Here is a 16,933-nt window from a genome sequence, read left to right as displayed (position 1 = left end):
CGCAAACGAGGAACACTCAACGCCACAACATACACACATACACACACGCACAGATCTCTGTCGTCCTTTTCTTCTCTCCCTCCGCGTACTCACTTTTTCCGCTTTGCTTTGCTGGTGGCTCTAAAGCCCAAAAGACACCCCCGTTTGTCTTCACGGCTTCATCTCTGCAGCCCCACCCTGATCCCCCAGACACGCTAGAGGAGATAGCGGAGGAACGACTCTGAGAGTCGCGATCCGCGTCGCATTGTTGCCTCTGAGTGTATTTCACTGTGACGTCTGCCCAGGATTCTTCGAGGGCAATGTTGAGTCGTCGGCGTAATACTGATCAGCGGCGCGGTCCCTCCGCTGCGGTTGCTCCATCTCCCGGCTCCGGCGGCGCCACCGCCGTCCCGGCCGCCATTCCAGGCTCGGCATCAGACGGTACTAGCTCTGCCCTTGTCACTGTCGCCGCCGGGTCTAGCAGCCACGCGCACGAGCTTCACTCGTCCAGAGCTCTGGATGAGGTAATCAGCGAGCGCGTGGCTGCATTCGCACCGTCAAACCTCCCGTCGCTGGTCAACGATGATACCATGGATGAAGCAAGTGGCGGGTTGGACACATTGGGGGATGTCACGCTGGTAAGGGCGACCACGCGCTACCGGGTGCGCATCACGCACGCCGTTCTGCTCATGTACCTCCACATTGGCAACGACCCGCCCGGCTTTCCCCGTGTGGAGCCGTGTGCGAAGATGGAGTGCTGGGTAGACCCGATGGTGGCGCACGTCGCCACAAGCGCATACCGCGGCAGCCGTGGCACTGGCGCCGTGGGTGGCAGCGATAGTATCGCCGAGGCTCTCGAGCGGCAGTACCGCACCGTTCTGCGTGACGAAGTATGCGTCATGCGCGTCGTGGAAGCAAGCCTGGAGGTCTCCAAATTGGCGCTCGTGAATAGCCGTCGCATGGCCCGCGACGGCCGAATCTTAGTTCACTACAACGGCCACGGCATGCCACGCGCCACGGATCTGGGGGAGGTGTGGGTGTTTGATAAAGAGCGCACGCACTACGTCCCACTCAACATCACTGAGATTGCGGAGCTGGTTGAAGCACCGGCTATCTACGTCTTCGACTGCAACTCCGCCGGCTCTCTGCTGCAGCGTTGGTGCAGAGACCAGCTTCAGGAGAAGCGACCGCATGACTTGCTCATTTGTGCCTGCGGCCCCGGGGAGACTCTCCCACTGAGCCCAGCCCTGCCGGCGGATCTGCTGACGTCGTGCTTGACGACGCCGCTACGGATGGCGCTGGAGTGGTATATTGGCTTCTCCTTTCACGCGGTGCTGCTGCCGCATGTGACAGCGGACATGATTCGTAACATTCCTGGTGACTACAACGACCGCAAGTCACCACGCGGTGAGCTTAACTGGATCCTGAACGCTGTGACAGACACAATCGCGTGGTGCACCTTGCCGCCAGCACAGTTCCACTACCTGTTCCGCCAAAGCACTGCCGTCAAGGGCATCTTTCGCAACTGCATCCTAGCGGACCGACTGCTGCGTGAGTCCGGCTGCACCCCCATGACGTACCCAGCCCTCTCCCAGGAGGCACACCTACACCCCATGTGGGAACTATGGGAGTACGTGGTGGACAAGTGCGTGAGCCAGTTGCCGCGCTTGTTGGCCGCCACGGATGGGGTCCCTACCGCATATGAGCCGTCGACATTCTTCGATGATCAGCTCACGGCCTTTGAGGTGTGGGTGGAGTCAGGTGATATGGCGGAAGTCCCAGAGCAGCTGCCGTGCGTGCTCCTCGCGCTTACCCAGGTGCAGTACCGCGTGCGGGCTTTCACGCTGCTAGCGAAGTACCTTGACTCGGGCCGCACAGCCGGCAAGCGTGCGATCCTGTGCGGCATACTGCCGTACATGAGCAAGCTCGTCACACAGGCGCCAGAGGTGTTTCTCATTGTGGCAGTCTTGTGGATGCAGGTCGTTCGCGCCGACCCGGTGGAGGGATGCAACGAGATGCAGAAATGCCAGTGCGAGAAGTACCTCACCAGCCTGCTCAAGCTGGAGGAGGCCTCCACGTCGATTGAGTACGTTGAGTACGGCCAGATGGTGAACTACGTGCGGGGGGAGTCGCCGCAGCTGCCCAGCCCAAGTTTTTCGCCAACGAGCACCACCGCGGCACCACGGCAGAAGCGTCCCGACTCTCAGCCCCGCTTGCAGGCCTGGGCGAGCACCGCGAGCCTCGATGGCGCAGCCGAGCAGCCACTGCAGCCGATGCAGCCGATGAGCTCCTTGCTTGCTGAGGCACCGCCGCGGTCTGCGCCGCCTGGCCAGGTCGCGGCGAAGCTGAATAGCGTCGCGAGTCATCTCGTTCATCCAGGGCACACTGTGTACTTCCTGATGAAAGACGTAAACCTTTCCCGGTGCAAGAGCATGTCGTGCTACGTACTGTGCCAGTTTCTGCAGCGTGGCGAGCGGCAGTGCATCCTGTCGTGGAACAACCGCCTCCTCAATGCCGCCTTTCCGTGCTTGTCCTCGACGAACGCCGAGCTGCGGTCTTGGGCGTGCTTGGTGTTGTCGCGTCTTTTTCTCGGTCTGCGACACGCCAAAAAATTCGCCTCGAAGGAGTGTGCCTCGCGCCTGGACCTGTTCACGCGGCTGCTGCAGGACCGCTCCCCGGTGGTGCGGAGTTCCTGCGTCACCCTTCTCGCCAGCATCGTTGGCGTGCGGGTCGACTTTCTGCCGCACGAGCAGCAGGTGCGTCGTCTGCATATGGAGAAGTCCTTGTTGATCAAGCTGCGCGAGTACGTCTTCGACGCGAGCATGAACGTCCGCGAAGAGCTCATCTTTTTCTGTTGTGAGGTGCTGCACGCCTACCGCAGCGTCCTGTCTCCCGCACACCGTGAGAAGATCTCCGAGTACGTACTGGAGGTGGGTCAGCAGGGGAGCCAGTGGGCGCTGGAGGAGGCCGAGGTTGGTGTCAAGTCGCAACTCAACGTCGCCCGCCCCACCGTTAACGCGCTCTTCGACGACACGGTTGTATTCGAGACGTCTTTTCTGACAGCGGATGATCCGCTGCCTCCGACGCGCGAACTCGAGGCGAGCAAGCTCTCGCCAGCCGCTCTGCAGATCGTGGAGGGCTTGCTGCACGACGCGGCGCTGGTGCTATGCATGCTCTATGCGAACTGCGACAGTGTGCTGGTGAACAAGGCGCTGCGCTGCCTCGCCACTGGCGTGCCACCGCAGTCCCAGCGCTTCGCCTCGGAGGCGCTGCGCACAATGTCGCGCGTGACCTCTGCCGAGTCGGCTGAGTACTGGTCCGAGGCAGATCGCACGCGCGCCACGTGGAACACCGACATCATGAGGCAGCTGGTGCTCGATATGCGGGACCGTAAGCTGGAGCCGCATCGCCGCTATACATCTGCCGGGAGCAGCCCTTTGTTCTTGCAGAACCCCAACTGGCACCTCACCACAAGCGGCAACGGCGCCGCCTCGGCGGCATCCTTATTGGCGTCCCGGAAGAGCACCGAGGCGGAGCGGCACCTCGTGCTGCGCAGCGCGGTGCGCCCGGACGCGGTCGCGTGCACCGCCTTCCGCACTCTCGAGGCGTCGATGGTGGTTGCAACGAAGGACCAACGCATCTGGTATGTCTCGTACGACAACTATGATTCGCAGCAGGAGCTGCACAGCTTTGCCGTGCAGTTGTCGGGGCCGTTGCATGACGTGCATATAATCAACGACCTTTCAGAGCAGTCAGGTCTACTGCTGGTCGACAAACGCGGTGGCTTCACACTGATGAAGGGGTGCTGGGACCCGAACTCGGTGCCCACCGGGGCAGCCGTCTTCTCCGCCTGCCCGCCGCCGCCGGCGAACCGCTGGCTGGATCTGAAGTCGACGTACCGAAGCAGTGCAGCGGTGCTCTTCTACGGCGGTCCCATTGCTACAGACGGTGGCACGGCGATTCACATGATGTCGCTCGCCGAGGAGCAAGTGGTGCAGCGACTGAGCGTGTCGGGGAATCCTGTTCTGACGAGCCTCGAGACGCACACGACTCAGCGCGCGCTGCTGGCGGGCTTCTCAGACGGCGTTGTCCGCTACTACGACGACCGTCAGCGACAGAGTCAGATGGGTGCGGTGGGTATGATGAGCTGTCGCGCTCCCGCTATGGCATTGACGGCAGCTATGGAGGCGGTAGTCGGTGCTGGGCCTGTGGCGACCAACACCGGCTTTGCCATCGCTGCGGCTACTCGCAGCTGCTTCTTTATCTTCGATTCGCGCAAGCTGAGTGAACCGCAGCTGTGTGTGACCAACCAGGATCTCTACTATGGCCGCGGCGGACTGGAGCGGACATTGCTGGACAACGGCAGTATTGACACCGATGCCGCGGCTGCCTCACTGTCGCTGTCGTTGCCCACCACTAGCACCATCCACGCTCCCGGTCCTCCACCGGCTCCGCGTATCATGCGCTGTTCTGTCGGCATCCACACTGGGCTGGTGGGGCTGTGCTTCCAGAACAACACGTACGCTGCCTTCAACACGAAGGGGCTGATCTTGAACGAGTACCCGCTGACGGTGATGATGGGCGGCGCCGGGGAGTCGACCTTGTCACAGCAGCACCAGCAGCAGCACGGACAACATGCCTCGTGCCTGCCAATTTTGCCCGGCAGCTGCGTGGCGCACCCTCTGCGTCCTCTCATGTCGTTTGGTGGTGAGCTTATGTTTCTGCAGTTGTAGCTACCCCTCCTGTCGTTGTGTTACTCATCATCTACGGTGGCCCCCTCTCATACACGTGTCTACAACTGTGTGGTGTGTGCACACGCTGTCTTTCTTTCTCTTGTCTTGATCTCCACTGCACACGGCTAAAACTATAGTAAAGACAACCGCAGCAGTCGCAGGGGCGGCTCAGTTTCGACTGCAAACATACAGAGAGGGAGTAGAAGCACAAGTCGGGTTCGCACCCACCTGCTCCTCGCTTTCTTCATCTCTCGACTGCTTAGTGATGTACCACAACCCGCACACTCTCACATGCGTATCGTGCCCGCTGAGAACCGACGTGGGCTGGGGGGGGGGGGAGGGGTGCGGTGAGAGACATCAGTTGCGCCTCTGCCTCTTCGGTTCCCTGCAACTTCATCCCTTTCTCTCCTTTTCCCGTTCACACTTTCCACGCCAATCTACTTCCTTTCCTGTCTCCTCCCCGGCCCCGACACACTGTTCGTAGGCTCGCCTCGCTTTCTGTTTGTTTGCTTTTCGATTTGCTGAAGGAGGTAGAGTCGAGCTACGCCCTCCCCCCCCCGCAAATAATATCCATCGCCTTCCTCCGCCTTCTCCTGCAGTCAGCTTCTACACCGCCTACACCGCCATTACGCGCCACGGCATCTGTGGATGCGCGGTGTCAAACACATCTTTCGCGTCAAGCGAGAGAGGGTGGGAGGCAGAAGTGAAAAGGTAAAGTGTGCGTCGGTGCCCATGAAGGCAGCGTAGCGCACCGGCTTTGTGCTGCTTCTCTTTTCGTCTCTTTTCCTCTCTACTCGGTCAAGTACATGGCGAAGCGGGCCGGGGGTGGGGGTGGTCGGCCGTTTTCCGGAGTGGACAAAACTGCTTCACTGCCTGTGCTTCTTCGCAGGGAGAAGTCGTGGCAGGCACAACTCCAAGGAAGACTCACTGTCTTGTACCAGCCACCGTTGATCTCTTCCTCTTTTCGACGTTGAGCGCTCACTCGCCCCGCTTGTCGCACCTCTGTCCCCCCCCCTGCTGCTCCCCCTCCACCCCCCCCCTTTTTTTGCGTCTCTGCTCACAGGCCTGCTTCCTTTCCAGCAGGCACACAGGCGGCGCTGCGGTCTTCGCAGCACCACTCTGCCACGAGCCCCCTTTCTCTCTCTTCATCCTTTTTCTGTTTGTCCCTCTTCTCGCGTGCTTTTGTGCTCGTGTTCACCACCACCGCACGCCCTTCTGCGCGAATCGCGGGCCTGCCACACTCACCACCGCCTCCAGAGGAGGAAGAGGGCAGAGGCCCGCTGGATGGGCTGGACTCGCCCCACAACCCACGAAGCACCCCGCCGCCGTGGCAGTGAATCGTGCCGGGCGTGCCTGGTGACCAACGGAGGCGGGCCAGGTGTCTTTGGTCGTGCAGGTTGGCGGTGCTACCCGTCACGCAGCATACATGTCACTGCTCACTGCTACGATGGGACTCCTGAATCAATGGAGTCCCGGAGTACTCCCTTCTCACGTGCTGGGCTGACATGTGCCGCCGTTGGCGTCTTCTCTCGACTTGCTTGGTAGTGACGGCAACGGTACCGCCGCGGGCGCGGATGTGCAGCTCGGCGTTCACCCTTGTGATCCCGCGAGCGCTATTGCGCTACCGCTCGGGCCACCGGCGGCTACGCCGTACGACAGCGTCGTTCTCCCGAACTGAATTGGATGGCGAGCCAAGTCACTCGTGCGGCCGATCTTGGCAGATGAGGCCGGGGGAGGCACGTGACCGAGCTGCTAACACGACGGCCAACGCACCTCCCCTCCCGCGGCTCTTTCCCTGAGTGCGCCCTTGACCTGGTGTGCATTTCCATAGTCGCCAGACTCTGTACATCGCGTCGTGTCGCCGCATTTTCACTCGATGCTTGCAGCGGTGTGCAGTGGCCATTCGCACCAACCTATCCCTTACCTACAGCACTGCACTACTGCAAAGTGAAGCAGCCAACGGCAGTGAGGCTGAGGAGGACGGCGCGGCGGTCTTCCGAGGCTTCTCCTGTGGTGTCTTCCAACGGGTTGAGCGTGTGGAGTGCTGCTACGTGCATGTGCATTTCTTTTCGCTTATCGACCTTCAGGCAGAGTTGTCGCGTGCACTGGAATCGAGTGGGTGTACATCATCCGGCTTCTAAAGAAGGAAAAGGCGGGGGGGCCAGAGGAAGAGGGCCCCTCTTCCTTCGATCGCTCTCCTTTCTCTGGTGCCACCGACTCACTCATTGTTTGTTACTTGCCTCCTGCTTCTCACTCCTAAAAACACACACACACACACAAACACACGCCATGCTCCACTCTTCGTGTGCCGTGCAATTTCCCTCCTCCTCTCCTCTCTACCCTCTGCTACTGTCGCTCTTCTTAATCTCCCCCCTTTTGCCGTGCGGCGTTTGCACCTACCCGCCCTCCCAGTTCAGCTCTGTCGCCACCGCCGTTTTATAGTGTGTGTGCGTTACTATCGCGGTCGCTTGTTTCGTTCCGCTTTGTACTCCCCTCGAATTTCGGTCCGCTTGATTCACCCGACGACACGGGCAACCACTCACCCACCCACACCCTCCACATCGAGACGATTTCCCTTTCTCTCTCTGTTCTCCGACCCATCACGGTGCTGCGATGCCAATTCGCCGCGCCGCGTTGACCTCCGTGGAAGTGGTCCTCGCGCGCGAGGCGTGCGAGCCGCTGCTATTGAGCGTGACAAATCGCCTTCTGCGCGGCGGTTTTGCCGGGTACGTCGAGTTCCGGCAGGCCTACGCGAAGGAATGCGAGTGTGCTGTGGCGTCGTCTAATTCGATGTCCGCTGCGTCGTTCTCCGCCAGGGCTCGTCCACCGCCACCGGTGACGATGCGAGTAGCCGCAGGCTCTGCTGCAGCGGCAGGCACGACCGGGTTCTCCTCTTCACCTTCAGCACCAAAACAGCAGATTTCCTGCCGCCGAATCAACCCCGAGGGACTGAAGGTGGTCTTAGCACAGTCTGGCGTCCTCCTCACTCCGGAGAACCACGCGGCAATCCTCCTCGCCTACAGTGACCCGGTGGGCTTTGTGCTGGCCGACGATCTACTGGCGGCGCTAGATCCGTGCCGGCAAGCTCCGCTGGCTCTGGTGCAAGCCGTTTCAGAGGTGGTTTCGTCGACCCTTTTTGCAGCGTCACCGTTGCCGCGCATGGCTGTGACGACGGATAGTGTGCGCGATGCCCTCTCCGCTATCTTTGCTGTGGAGCTCTCGAGCGAGGAGGAGAACGCGGTGGATGCGCAAACGGCCGCAGCCCGGCTGTCTGCGCTGGTAGCGGCCCAGGCTGATGTACAGGCAACCTTCACACCGACTGTCTACGCCGGCGAGGGAGCGGTGCAGTGCGGCGACGTGGCGACATTCATTGTACTCATCCTCCAGCAGCACCCGTGCCTGGTGGAGATGATGCCGGAGCGGTGCAGCTCTGTCGCTGCTGTCCTGCAGCTGGTGCCGGCAAATTTTTCATTCAGTCGTGGCGCTGGCTCTGCAGCGGTCTCGGCAGACTCCGGCATTGACAGCACCGCTCTCTTTAGCATCCGCCACACGGGTTCGACGGCACGGCGCAAGTTTGAGCGGTACGAGGAGAACAAGGATCGTCGCGACGAGTGGATACGCGGCCGCGACGAAGCAGACGCACGTCCGATGTACATGCGCCACACTGCTGGCTACGGTGGCCACTTACCTGAGTACCAGTACCACTTTGGCCGCACTTTCCACGTGATCGAAGAGGATCTGCCGCAGTTGACAAAGTCAAAGCCGCCCCTGGAGCCAGTGCCACCCGACTGGTATGGGCCTGGCGTGGAGCTGAAGGGTAGCCGCATGAATGCGCATCACTACCGGTTTGCGTAGTGCTTACTCCCTCCTCACCTTCGTGCGACGCGAGAAAGAGGAAAGCCGAAGGAGCGGGAGCTGTTTGCGGAGGCGAGGCGACGGTGTGCTGGCCGTGCCTGCTGATCATCGCGGCGGCGATGTGCCAGCATAGCGCTACCATAGCGGCGAACTCTGGGACTAATTATTCTCCACACTCACGCACACACGGCTCTTCTTCTCCCACCCCTCTTCAGCCCTTTCTTTCCCCTACGTCACGAATGGTGAAGATGTACAATACAGACAGGGCCACATACAAAAGCTGCTGGTCTTCTCGGACGTAAGGCAGATCTTGTAGGGGGGGGGGAGGGGCGGAGGGGGATGGCAACAGAGGATGGACGGGGAGACGGGCGCTGCAGGGAGCGATGTGTTTGTCTCGCTGCTCCATCCTACTCAGTCTTCCGTTTCTCTTTCTCTCTCCCTTCCCCTCCCTCTCTTTTTTTTCCACTTTCCCGCGTCACGCGCCTGGGGCAAGCCAAACGGAGGAAGGCGTGCGGGATCTCAAGAAAGCACATCTGCAGCAGATGCCGTATGCCTAGAGATGGAGTAAGCGGAAGGAGTCGTAGGCTGATGAGGAGGTGCATGCGGTGGCTGTTCCCTCTCCCTTCCTGTTCTTGTCTCCACAGTCCTCTCGTTCTCGCTTGGCCTACCCTTCTTGCCCTCAGCGCTCGAGGGGCTTGACTGTTGCCATGCACCGCAGGAGGCACGGGGGTTTTTCCGCCCTTGGTGTCTCACCGTGAGTGTGCTGCGTCGCGTTTCCCTATCGTGTAGCCGACCTTCACAGTGCGCATGGAAGGGATGGAGGGGTGAGGGAGGGAGGGAGGGAGGGAATGCTCTGTACCGCTGCGTTATGTAGGTGCTCTTCGCAGATGGGGGGAGCCACTGTCACGCGCTCCCCACACATCTTCCACTTTCTACCTCTCTCCGTGCTGCTCCCCATCTTCCACACTGACACACCAACGCGTCGTTGAGGCATCATCGCGTGCCCTTTTCTCTTCCTCTGTTATTCCGGAAGCGCAACATCATTACTCTTCTTGGCGCGCGGCGTATCAGCAAAGAAGAGGACGTCTGTGAACGCTTCTCTCATCTCTGTTTTCGCCACTACACACGCAGGCGTGTGTGTGTGTGTGTGCTTTGATCTGCTGCCGCAGCACTAGTCGCAAGCACCGCTGTCTTTGGCCGCTTTCTTTTTCTTTCCTTCTCTGCGCGTCACATCGCTCGCCATGCATCCCAGTTCCGTGCGGTACGGCTCCATCTTCCACTCTCAGGGGGCGGCCGGTGACTGGTTCGGCCGCACCACCTCCTCTACCACCTGGCGAGGCGCCTTCACTTCCTTTGCCTTGTGCCTGTTCGGCATTGCCGTCATCAACCAGTTTTGCCGTGGAAACCCCATGGGGCGCTGTGAATACGAAAACGAGATCGTGATGCTGCTGCAACGATCGAGGGTGCCGCCACCGGACACCTACGGATTCGTTGACGCCAAGTCGGAGGAGGGCAGGCAGAGGCCGCCCCCTGTGCCTCAGCGTTGATGTGGAGGGGGGAAGGGGGACGAACGAGAGTCTCCGAGGGATGAAGGTTGCGTCAACTGAGCAAGGCAGGTGCGCAGGAGAGTTAATTGTTGCTGTACCCACGGTGCTATCCTCTCCCCCCCCTTTCGCTCTCTTTGTCCGTGTTATGCGAGTTTGTGTCGCTTCTCCTGCTTGATTCTTCTGCCGCTACCCAAGAGTGGGCGTGCTTGGCGGGGTGCGGTTCATCGGTGTATGTACGTGCTGGATTTGATTCGCTTAGACACAGAGGATACACCGCGAAGGAGAGCAGATGCAAAGAAAAGGAGGCGAAAGTGTAAGCAAAAACTATGCCATCTTGACGCAGGCGACGCTTCTCGCCTACTGCTCAAGGTCTTGCCGTGTTGCTGTTCTTGTCCATAGTGATGAGAGAGGGGTGATGCAGGCCAGTAGGAGGAGGGGGCGGACACGAGGGAGTGGAGGCGATGCTTGCTTGCGCTCTCTCTTTCTCCGTCTCTCTTTCTGCCTCCACAGCAAACATTTTTTTGCTGGGCTTCTGGAGCTCGTTTTTGCAGGAGATGCTCCTTGACATGTTTCCGCTCCAGCTGCCCTCCTACGTCCCTTGGGCATGCTTTCCCCCTCTTCCATCCTTCCGTTTTCTGTTCTACCTCTCTAACATGGCGAACCATGATACTCCCGCTGCGGTGACGACACAAACCGACCACCTCCGCGTCGTGCACTCCTTTTTCCGCGTGTCGACTGAACGACTCATTTGTGTCGCCTTCGCATAGAACCCGTTAACGCCTGCTTTTCCCAAAAGTTACATTCCCCCTTTTCTTCCTTTTCCCTCTTCTCGAGATCCACATACGGCCACACACCCGCAGCCCATCGTGACATACTCACCGTCCTCATGTTCGCCTCCGCGGCTGCAAAGGTGGCGCCGAAGACGCTCAACCAGTGCCGTAACGTCTCATACATGGTGGTCGCGTGGCTCGGCTTCAACAAGGGCTTCCGTGAGAAGTCCGCCAACGATGCGGAGTGGGTCGCTCACCAGCAGCGGGTGCGTCAGGAAAACGTGGAGCGCTATCAGGCTGCCCAAGCCATGGCGAAGGCCAAGGAGGACGCTGAGCTCGAGAAGACCGTCCCGGCGATAGTGCCGGCGGATCTGCATGAGTTGTACAAGGACATGGAGAAGGCTGTGCACTAGAGGTTTCTGATGCCGCCTCGCAGGCAGTGCGTCGGTGATGGCGTAGTGGAGAAATAGCACGAGACCAATCAATCCCTTCACCTACCTATCTCGTTCTCTCCACCATCACCTCGTATCGATCAACCCCCCCCCCCTCCATTACCCTTTGAAGTCCAGGGAGCGTATTGCCTCGCCTTTGGCGAAGCACGGTGGCTGGTGTGACAGACTTGTGCACTTCCTCTCCATCATCTGTGTATGAGTGACGTGCACAGCCCCCCACACACAACCACCCCCTACGCCGTCACGTGCAGTGGAAGGAACGAAACACGTACAACCTAGTAGGCGGTAGAATACTGCGACTGCTTCTCCTCACCTCTCCCTCATCGCTCAACACCACGTTCACTCCCTGAACGTAGCTTTTTCTTTCTCACTTGCAGCTCTTGGCCACTGCATCGCCTCTCTGTCTCTCTTGCACCAGCAGGCGCACTGGGTCGGCACTCAGTGAACTCACTCACATCCGTAGCTGTGCGCCAGAGAAAATGAAGTAGCACTGACGGTGAAGGGTGACACGAATGCACGACGTCAGGTGCTCTGTAGTGAGGAATGACGAGAAAAATCGAGGAAGGAAAGAGGAGGAGGAGCTAGCAGAAGACTGACAAGAGAGAGGTGGGCGTTGATTTCTACGTAAGGAGTACACACACACACACACTCAGCCACGCACGCTTGCTCACCTAACCGAACTGTACAGAGACGCGTGAGGGCAATTGTGCGTGTCTGTGTGTGTATCTCTGTGCGTACGCTCGCACATCTTCGTTTCATACTGTAGCACCTAACAGACAAAGAGGCAAATTATACAGAAAGACAATAGGCGAGGGAAGGCTACCACATCCGCGAAGTGACTGTTCTCCGTGCGACCGTGGTGACTCCACTTTTCTACGACCACACTTACCGAGTTCATGGTCAATATTGACATGCTCTGACGCTGCTCGAGACGGCCTCTCTCTCCCTCTCTCGCCTGCTGTCACTATGTGCGTTGTGGACCGTTGGGACATCTGTACGATCATGGATAGCGAGGGTGGGCATAAGCACAGTGTGCCGCTCCCTCGCCCATTTTTCCCCTCCATTCGTAGTTCCCATTCTTTCTCCACTCGTACCCCACGAAGGAAGGGAGGCAGCACGTTGAAGGGAAACGATGGGTCTCAGCAGTGTAGCAATGCGCTCCCCCTCGCGCTGCGCCTTCTCTCTATGCTAGCAGAGATGGTGCGCGTGCGCTTTGCCCTGCAGCGACCGTCTGCTACCCAAATTCTCCTTTGCTATCGTGCCCATCTCTCATTCTCTCTATGCCGATAAGCAGTGCAGCCTACCAGAAAGTCTAGTGTGTGGGTCCAACGTGCAAAGGTGCATACACACACACACACACACACGCACATCTGCGGATAGCTGTGAGCGGGCCTCGTCAGTACTTTTGCTTGCTCCGCGTCGTCATGCGTCGTCTGCAGCGCACTACTCTGCGCCTTGGCGTGCTCGCCATGACGCGACGGGCTATTATCCCGGGCCACATCCCTACCGAGGGCACGAGGCACAGCGGCAATAATCAAGGCTGGGAGATGCGCCGCGGCCACCATCTGCAGAGTAGTATCGGTCTTCATACTCCTATCAAGACAGCTTGCGGCCGCGAGTTTAACCCACAGGTCTACTATGAGGTGCTGCAGGCGTGCTGCGATCAGCAGTGGTTGGTCGCCATCCAGCGTGAGCTGCGGACGGACACCGAGTACATCAACTACCTGCGCCAGCATGGCGGAGCCGCCAAGGACATGCGAATTCTCACCGACGGTGTGCAGCATGATGACGAGTTCATGGCGAAGCTGAAGGAGAAGCTCAAGACGGATGAAAAAGTGTCACTGACGCTGTGCGCGGTACAGCAGAGCTACGAGCGCATCCGAAAGAAGCGCGACCTTCATGAGACGCAGGTGGCAGCGGACGGCGGCCGGGACCCATATGCTTCTATGAAGGCAAGCCGAAAGGGGGACTTTGGCTCTCAGATGCCCCAGTTTTAGTCTACCCGGCCGCGGAGCGCAAAGGTCCAAAAATGGCGTGGGTGAGTCGACGTGACGGTGTGCGTACTCTGCTGATGGGTGTTGGTGTTTTGATGGCACCTCTCTTACTATACTCGAATGTACACCTCCCCTCTCCACCAGAGGTGCACGAGGAACCTCTCAATCAGAAAGAGCAAAGAAAAAGGTGCGTGCTGCGCGAAGCGTTGTTCAGAGGACGGGGGGAGGGAGGCGGACACACCCGCATACCTACAGAAGAGTTCCACACAGGTATGTGTGCCAGCGGGTGTGTTGGAGAGAAGCGCACAGGCCTTGAGGAACCGCATGCTTGCAGAGTCCTTTGACGCTCGTATCTGGATAGAGTCGGGCGGGGTCGCCTTATATATATATATTCTTGTGCTGCTGTCGTGTGACGTGTTGCTTTTCCCCTGCTGAATGCGTCTTCACGTGTACGTGTGTGTGTGGGCGTGTGTTGCCGTTGTCTCAAGATATCTTCCTCCTCCCCTCTCTCTCCGCCCCAGTGCGCTGTTGGCGGTGTCTCTGTGCACTCTTGTTCCTCTGCGCTGTTACTCATTAGGCTCCTTTTCTGTTTTTCTTTTCCTGTCCCACGCGTAGCAAGCGGCACCCACCCACACCCACACCAACCCCCCCCCCACACACACACGGACTCGCACAGAGGCATACACACGCTTGCTGTGACGTCTACCAGAGGCACGGAAAGGAGCACAATCAATGAAGGTTATTCCACCCAATTTTGGCTACGTGGAGGAGGGTATCTTTCGCTGTGGTGCACCAGAGCCGCGCCATTACGGCTTTCTCTCCTCACTGGGACTTCGGACGTGCATCCTGCTCACCGACATCCACGACGATGCCTTCGTACAGTGGCTGCAGGAGTCCGGCGTCACCATTTTCTGCCCCCTCGCCAGCGAATTACAGACGTGCGGTACATTCCGTGGCGTGGCGCACGAGTACACACCCCTCCCCGCACCAAACGGCGTCGCTGGCGGTAACGCGGCAGCCGCCTCCTCCAGTAGACCTGCAATCGTAGATGGGAGCAAGGGCGGAAACGCTAAGGAGGTGGGCCGCGAGGGCACGACCCGCAACTCCAGAGGAGTTGACGGCAACTACACGCACTTTGATTCACCCGGCAACGGAAACGCTCGCCAAGTCGAAGGCGATGGCTGGACGGATGGCAACGGTGAGGGCATAGAGGAGGACCGCGGCTTCTCCACTGGGGGTCGAAGCTGGGTTGCCATGTCCAGCGGCACCGCAACTGCGAGCACGTCGAATGCTGTGCGCTTTCTGCAAGAAAACGTGGGCGAGCGTCAGATGAGCCCCAAATTATCGCCAGTGCACATCCCGGCGCCACTCTACTTCCCCATCAATGGGCTGCACTACAACGGCGGCGGTGATAACGGCGTTGAGGCGGCGGTGCCGTCCTACGAGGGCAAGCTACACGGCCTTATGACCCTCTCCGAGGCGGTTGTCGTCAGCATCTTGCACATCCTGCTAGACCCGCTGTACTACCCGCTGCTCATCACTTGCTCCAAGGGGCGCTACCGCTCAGGTATTGTGTGTGGGTGTCTGCGCAAGTTGCAAGGATGGAACCTCGTCTCCATCCTTGAGGAGTACCGCCGCTTCGCTGGCAACAAGAGCCGCGCCGACAACGAGGAGTTCATCGAGCTGTTCGACGAGGAACTGGTGAGTCTGGAGCTCTCTGATGGTCGACGACCCACTATCCTTTACAATTCGTGAAGGTGCGAGGCAAGTGGTACGTAAGGGCATGTGTGCACCCAATCATGTTTCTCTTTAATGGGTTGCTCGCGCTCTCGCTGTTTCTCGCTTATCACTTAGCACCATATCTTGACGGCTCTGATGACGTCAGCGATAGCGACGATGATGATGCCGATGCTGTCGTTTCTTTCTTTTAGGCGTTCGCATTTCTACATGTGTTGCTGCTCACTTCTCGGTGTTGCTGGTGTTTCTCTCTCGTCTCTTTTCTGTTCTTCACGTACAATAATTTGAATGCATATGGACATGATGTCTACGGTGTACGTCGCTTCTGGTTACTCGATACCTTCGCGAGCGTGTATGAGCACCCTGATGAGTGTATCTTTACCCTCCTTTGTTGGTGTATTGGAGCCTCTCCCTCTCTCTCTCTGTGTGTATGAGTATCTTCAAGCTCCCGCTAGCGCGCGTCATTGCCCAGAGGAAAAGTAACAGTAGCAGCAGCAGCAGCAGCAAAATTACCTGTGCTTGACGACTCATACTCCCATTCCCCCATGTGGGTTCTGCGCAGGGACAACTATGCCCGTCCTCCCTCACCACCAAAGAAGACACGCGTGACTACGTGACCTCCTCCCGGAGGTTCTACACACCTGTAAGTCCCCTCTGCTGATTCGTTTTTTAAATATTCTTCCCACCTTACGTTTCCACACCAACTGCCACATCTTGACCTTCTTTCGCCTCCTGTCCCTCTTCCTCTTCCTCCTCCTCCTTGCACCCATGCACGGTTCATCGCCAGTGTCGCCAAGACGTCCGTGCGCCGTCTCTTTCTTTCCCTGTCCGTGTCTACACTAACGTCTCTCTGTCTCCTCCTTGCCTAATCCCTCGTACCGCCGCGGCGGTGATTTGTGGACACTGTCGTTCAGCTTCGTGAGCACACGCACACTTGTACGCCCGGCAAAGCGGAACCGAGTGCAAGATGCGCCCGTGTGCAGTGCTGTTGCGTCGAGGTCCCGAACTGGCGAGCGTGCGACCCCTTCTTCGCGAAACAGCACTCCGCACCGTATTTTCTCGCCACCAGGTGCAGCTTTTAACGTCCACCGGCGCAGTTCATACCGCCGGTGTTGTTGTCTCTTCTCTGGGTGAACAACGTCGCACTCAGTATGCGCAGATGCCGGGCAAGCGTGCACAGGAGGCCTTCCTCATGCAGTTCGATCCGCTAGAGGTGCTCGACCTGCCGTCAGACAGCACGGTGGAGGACATAGATGCTGCCTTTGAGAAGGCGAAGGCCCTGTACGGCCCTAACGGGAAATACCCTGATGCCAAGATGGTAGACCGTGTTTTCCGGGCCCACGAAATCTTAAAGGACCCGGACTCACCTTATTATCTCAAAGCGCACAGCAGTCAGACAGATCGTCAGCGGCTGCAGTTCCAGCTGCTCCCCAAGGCCAAGCGTCGCTTAATTGAGGTTCAGGTGTGCGTACTGATGCTCGTCGTTTTCGTTGTGGCTTTGCTGGTCATCAAACTCGTGCTGCGCCCCATCAACCGCTCCATGCGTGCGGCCACACGCTAAGACGCAAAAGGTAAGGGAGACAAAAGAGCCGCCGCTGTGCAAGGCAGCCGTGTGTGCGGGTGTGCGTACGTGGGTGCGCCCCTTTGCTTGATCGAGAGGCTTAGCATTTTGCCTGGTCGTGTGTAGTTGTACTGATGTGTCTGTTGATGGTCTCTTCCTCTCTTTCCCTGTCGGCATACGTGTTGCTGAGCTCTGTTTCGCGTCGTGCCTTTGTTTCTTCGCTCTCTCTTCCTCGCTGCCTACTCTCCCCATTCGGTCTGCAAGTGGTGGCCGCGGCGGCGGCAGTGCACATTACGGCCCCCTCC

At 58.9% G+C, this 16,933-nt stretch overlaps 5 protein-coding genes and 1 pseudogene across 5 annotated transcripts; all 6 read left to right on the top strand.

Annotated features, from left to right (window-relative positions):
- Positions 1-299: 299 nt before the first annotated feature.
- LPMP_250620 (hypothetical protein) lies at positions 300-4,712 on the top strand (the record flags this gene model as incomplete). The annotated part of the gene is made up of 1 exon (XM_010701331.1): positions 300-4,712. One exon carries the CDS (start codon positions 300-302, stop codon positions 4,710-4,712), a length of 4,413 nt encoding a protein of 1,470 aa, XP_010699633.1.
- A 2,613-nt stretch (positions 4,713-7,325) lies between these two features.
- Positions 7,326-8,567, top strand: LPMP_250610 (hypothetical protein; the record flags this gene model as incomplete). The annotated part of the gene is made up of 1 exon (XM_010701330.1): positions 7,326-8,567. The coding sequence occupies one exon, from the start codon at positions 7,326-7,328 to the stop codon at positions 8,565-8,567; it is 1,242 nt and encodes a 413-aa protein (XP_010699632.1).
- Positions 8,568-10,566: 1,999 nt separating this feature from the next.
- LPMP_250600 lies at positions 10,567-11,244 on the top strand (annotated as a pseudogene).
- A 1,516-nt stretch (positions 11,245-12,760) lies between these two features.
- LPMP_250590 (hypothetical protein) lies at positions 12,761-13,333 on the top strand (the record flags this gene model as incomplete). The annotated part of the gene is made up of 1 exon (XM_010701329.1): positions 12,761-13,333. One exon carries the CDS (start codon positions 12,761-12,763, stop codon positions 13,331-13,333), a length of 573 nt encoding a protein of 190 aa, XP_010699631.1.
- A 729-nt stretch (positions 13,334-14,062) lies between these two features.
- LPMP_250580 (hypothetical protein) lies at positions 14,063-15,085 on the top strand (the record flags this gene model as incomplete). Its single annotated transcript, XM_010701328.1, has 1 exon — positions 14,063-15,085. One exon carries the CDS (start codon positions 14,063-14,065, stop codon positions 15,083-15,085), a length of 1,023 nt encoding a protein of 340 aa, XP_010699630.1.
- Positions 15,086-16,034: 949 nt separating this feature from the next.
- Positions 16,035-16,628, top strand: LPMP_250570 (hypothetical protein; the record flags this gene model as incomplete). Its single annotated transcript, XM_010701327.1, has 1 exon — positions 16,035-16,628. One exon carries the CDS (start codon positions 16,035-16,037, stop codon positions 16,626-16,628), a length of 594 nt encoding a protein of 197 aa, XP_010699629.1.
- Positions 16,629-16,933: the final 305 nt, after the last annotated feature.

This window comes from Leishmania panamensis (genome assembly GCF_000755165.1).
Source record: "Leishmania panamensis strain MHOM/PA/94/PSC-1 chromosome 25 sequence".
NCBI classification, from domain to species: Eukaryota; Euglenozoa; class Kinetoplastea; order Trypanosomatida; family Trypanosomatidae; genus Leishmania; species Leishmania panamensis.
The sequence above is the reverse complement of the archived record's forward strand: the minus strand, read 5'-3'. Positions and strand labels throughout refer to the sequence as shown.